Source organism: Tupaia chinensis, unplaced genomic scaffold, assembly GCF_000334495.1.
Source record: "Tupaia chinensis unplaced genomic scaffold, TupChi_1.0 Scaffold000211_1, whole genome shotgun sequence".
In the NCBI taxonomy this organism is placed as follows: domain Eukaryota; kingdom Metazoa; phylum Chordata; class Mammalia; order Scandentia; family Tupaiidae; genus Tupaia; species Tupaia belangeri.
This window is the reverse complement of record NW_006159686.1, coordinates 48,279-52,497: the sequence shown is the minus strand read 5'-3', so window position 1 is coordinate 52,497 and position 4,219 is coordinate 48,279. Positions and strand designations below refer to the sequence as shown.

The 4,219-nt window shown below is 53.2% G+C and overlaps 1 protein-coding gene across 1 annotated transcript in view; it reads left to right on the top strand.

The window, feature by feature from the left end:
* The first annotated feature begins 2,718 nt into the window (after positions 1-2,718).
* The window catches only part of ANHX (anomalous homeobox), a 17,223-nt gene continuing 15,722 nt past the window's right edge, over positions 2,719-4,219 (top strand). The window contains exon 1 of the mRNA XM_027771369.1: positions 2,719-3,444. Within this exon, the coding sequence (XP_027627170.1) occupies positions 3,196-3,444 (249 nt within the window). The 5' untranslated portion in view covers positions 2,719-3,195. The remainder of the gene's footprint in view (positions 3,445-4,219) is intronic.

Here is a 4,219-nt window from a genome sequence, read left to right as displayed (position 1 = left end):
AGCATCTTAGAAAACCATAATGGCCTTTTATAACAAAGCATAATATGCTGAACTGTTTTGACCTGGCTTAACTGTTAAGTACTTGGATATAGAGGACAAGAGCTAAATAGTCTGCCTGTAATGGCATTAGACTACAATTTCCACTTTGAGGATACTCACTGTTACTTGTGAGCCCTGGTATACCAGGTAAGCTTTATGTTTCTAGCCTAGCCATAATCTAGAAGCAGAGGAATCCCAGTGTCTTTTAAAATCTGTTGTGTGGTTAAAAAAAAAAAGTGTGGTTTTCTTTTTTAAAAAAACAACAACCATAAAGCCCTCCAAATTGTTTTGGGAAAATAGAATTTATGGGTAGATAACCTCTGTATTATCTGCACATAAACCAAAACCATTTCTACAGTTAAACAAGTATAGGATTTAAAATCTCATAGTTGAGGGATGCAACTTATTGTAAGTGGGCCTTGTGAAAGTTTTATCTGCTCAAAGGCAGGTGGGGGGGGGAGCTCAAGACAATGTGATCAGTAAACTGACATCTAGTGTTCAGTAAAAAGTAACTGATGAGTTAGCATCATAACATTTGTTGAATTCCTTTAAATTTAATAATACAGGTACTTGTACATTTTAGTCCGTTTAGGTTTTTTTTTTTTTTTTTTTTGAGAAGTTTTCGCTATAGGGCGCATACGCTCGCCTGACAGACAGAGAGAGACAGAGAGACAGAAAGTGAGAAATCACCCCCTGGGAGAAAGACCAGGCAGCAATCCCTTCTCCATTCTCCTCGGGATTTTGGACACGCACACACATGCGCCCGGCGTGAGTTTTAAGCCACCGGGTCCGGTACGCAAACCGCGGTCGGCTATGTGGGAGTCCAGCGACATAGCCATTACGCTAACTGCTGTTTCCCTAGGTTTTTGTTGTTAAGAGAGATTTTTGCTACAGGGCATGTGCAGTCACCAGAGAAACAGAGATAGAAGGTGAGAAATCACCCCCTGGGAGAAAGACCAGGCAGCAATCCCTTCTCCATTCTCCTCGGGATTTTGGACACGCATGCACGTGTGCCCTTTAAAAAAACAACTCAGGAACTAGCAAGTGGGATAGTTAAGGCGAAGGATCCCACGTGGTAGACTCTGCTATTGGGTCCTGTACCCAGAAGCGTGAAAAACATGTTGGACACCTGTATGCGCATGTTAGTGATCCTACATGGAGAAGGGCTTGCGCTGTGGCCATCCTTCCTGAGCATGATTTCTCTCTCTCTCACTTTCTCTCTCTCCCCAAGCCTGTGCATCTTAAAGCAAAAGCCTCAGAACAGAAAACCTGCAACCCGGGACCAGCAGTTAGCAAAACGGCTATGTTGCTGGACTCCCACGCATTGGACCGCAGTTCGAGTCCCGGACCCGGTGGCTTAAACTCCCGCTGGCCGCTATGTGTGTGTGCCCAAGATCCCAGGAGGAGAATGGAGAAGGGACTGTGGCGTGGCCATCGCCCCTGGTGGGGTGATTTTTCACTTTCTGCCCCTCTGTGTCTTTCTCTCTGGCGAGCATACGCGCCCCATAACAAAAACCTAAAAGAAAAAAAAAAGGAAAAAGAAAACCTGCAACGCACACATCTGTGTCTGCTTTATCGAGGGCACCTCCTGCGCTTCCTGTGTTTTCAGAACTGCGAATGCCATGAGGCTCGGCTGACCAGGGGAAGTTGGCACTTGGAATATCCCCACCACTTTCGGACCCGGGTAACAAGGACCTCCACAAGTTCTCCCTACCGTGCTCTGAACCTGCGATCCCAGGGTCCCATGTGCACCACAGGCTCAGCAGTGCCCCCTCTTGGGCGCCCTGGGATTCGCCGTCTGAACTTGCGTTTGCCTTGGCGCCCTCTGCCGCGGGGCTACAGGCAGAGTCCCACGTCTCCGCCCCCGACGGTGTTTGCTCGTTGTAACCTCCGCTGGGCAACGCGAGCGGTGTGGGGTCAGTCTAGGGTCATGGCTTCTTCCCCATCCTGCTGGTTAGGGGGTCGTGACGCCCCTCCGCACCCCTCGGGCGACTGAGGACTTGCAGATACATCCTCAAGACCTCAGCTCCTCGTGAGCTCCGTGGGTCCCCAAATTCCTGGAAGAACCCCCATACCCGGATTGGCTGCTGCCCAGATACTTTGTAGCGATTTCACTTCCCGCTGCCCAGGCCGCTGGCGCCTCTCAGCCCAGCCGAGCACGTGAGCGCTGGGAGGGGCGCGGCCGCAGGGTGGGTGGGAGCCTCTGGGCTGCGGGATCCCGGACTGAGAGCCAGGCCGCCGGAGCAACGCGCCCCGAAGGTAGGCATCTCGGAACCCCCCGGCAAGGCAAGCCTAGTAGCCCCCTGCCCGCTCCCAGGCTGGACCCGCCGCCTTGCACAGGCCTGCAGGGACCACGCTTCGGATCCCTGGAGGGTCCAGTGGGATGGGCACTGAAGGCCCCTGGGAGCCCTGGAGCCTCTGCCCCCGCCGGTGGTCGGGGCCCCCTGCCCACCGCAGTGGTTAGAAGTACCAGCCCCGGGACCAATAGTTGGCGAAATGGTTATGTCTCTGGACCCCACGTACTTGGCTGCGGCTCTAGTCCCGGTTCGAGTTGGCGTGAACTCGGTGGCTTAAACTCAGCCGGTCCCATGTATATTTGTGCCCAAGGTCCCAAGTGGAGAATGGAGAAGGGATTGCCTGTCGCCATCCCCCCGGGGGTGAATTCTCACTTTTTCTGGCGAGAGCACGTGCCCTATAGCAAAATTCTCTCTCTCAGGAAAAAAAAGAAAGAAAATGGCTGTGACTACATACACTCAAAGCAAGGCCTTGGCACCTGTCTGGCAAATTGGGTCCTCGCCCAATGCCACCCAGAGCTGGGATACAAGGACACAACACAGCTTCTGTCAGAGCGGGAGGAACGCAAGGCGCGGGGTCCCAGAGGAACAGGTTGCCATGGCCGGGTCAGGGACCTATAAGCCTGACAAACCACCTCAGCGCTTGGTGCACAGCCAAGTTCATTAAGACAGCTTTTGCGGAGATTGAAAGGCCACTTCAGAGGGCATATGACGCGTACCTGCCCTTCTCATGTTACCGTGTTACAAGTGTCTGGAACGGAGGTCAGGGGTCACCTGTCTCAGTGCTGCTCAAGGGCAAGGACATGGTGTGACTGTTGGCTGTTGTGCTGTTCTGTGCAGGCTGAGTACCTACTGATGCGGGATGCAGAGTTTCCTGATGGTGCTGAGGGAGCACAGGGGCGCCTGCCCCCCCCCTGGGGAGTTGGTGACCCTGGCCGGCAGGCTGTGCCGGGACTTCCGGGATGACTTCGCCCAGGTGCAACCTTTGGTCACAGCCATTCTGGATAGCCGGCTCCGCCCATACCTGCTGAGCAATGTGGATGTGGCCTCGGTGTGCACCTGGGTCCTGGCCCAGCAGGAGCAGCTGCAGGCAGCCTGCCAGCTTCTGGAGGTAGGATTGGGCTGTGTGGCGGGACAGAGCTGCAGCAGCTCCTCCCCAGCCTCAGCACAGTGGGGAGGCCTGAGAGTGAGCAGGGACCTGCAGGCCCAGGGTCCCGGTGGGCTCTGGAGACAGTTTGTATGGGCTACTGCACTTTACCCATTCACCATGCCACATCCCACAACCTTGCTAATCTGAGTGACAGCTGTGGACTGAAGCCATGTTCTGTGGTGACACTGAGATGACTGCTGAGACCTGGCATGGTAGTTAGCAAGATGGTCACGCAGACTCAGCATCTCAGTCCCCATCACAGGCCTGAGTGGAGAACTCTGAAAACCAAACAGGCATTGCCACTTACCTGGTGCTGCCTTGAGCCTCACGTTATTTGGCATCAAAGCCTGACATGGTGGATGTAAAGCTATTTACAGTTTGTACTGGATTGGATGGCTGCATTTTTTTTTAATTTTATTTTGCTATAGGGTGGTTGTGCTCACCAGAAAAGAGATATATAGAGAGAATGAGAAAGTACTCCCCGGGGGGAATGACCACACCACAATCCCTTCTTCACTCTCCTCAAGATTTTGGACACACATGTACACATGCCCAGCATGTTTCTCAATCTGCTGGATCTAAGACTTGCACTGTCCAGCTGTCCATGTGGAATCCAACCCCTTAGCCCCATGCCACCTGCTGGCCCATTGGCTGCTCATTTTCCTGCCGGAATGATGGTTTGTTAAATTACAGGATGTGGGACTAGCCGTTGGCATCACGGCTATTGCCCTGGGAT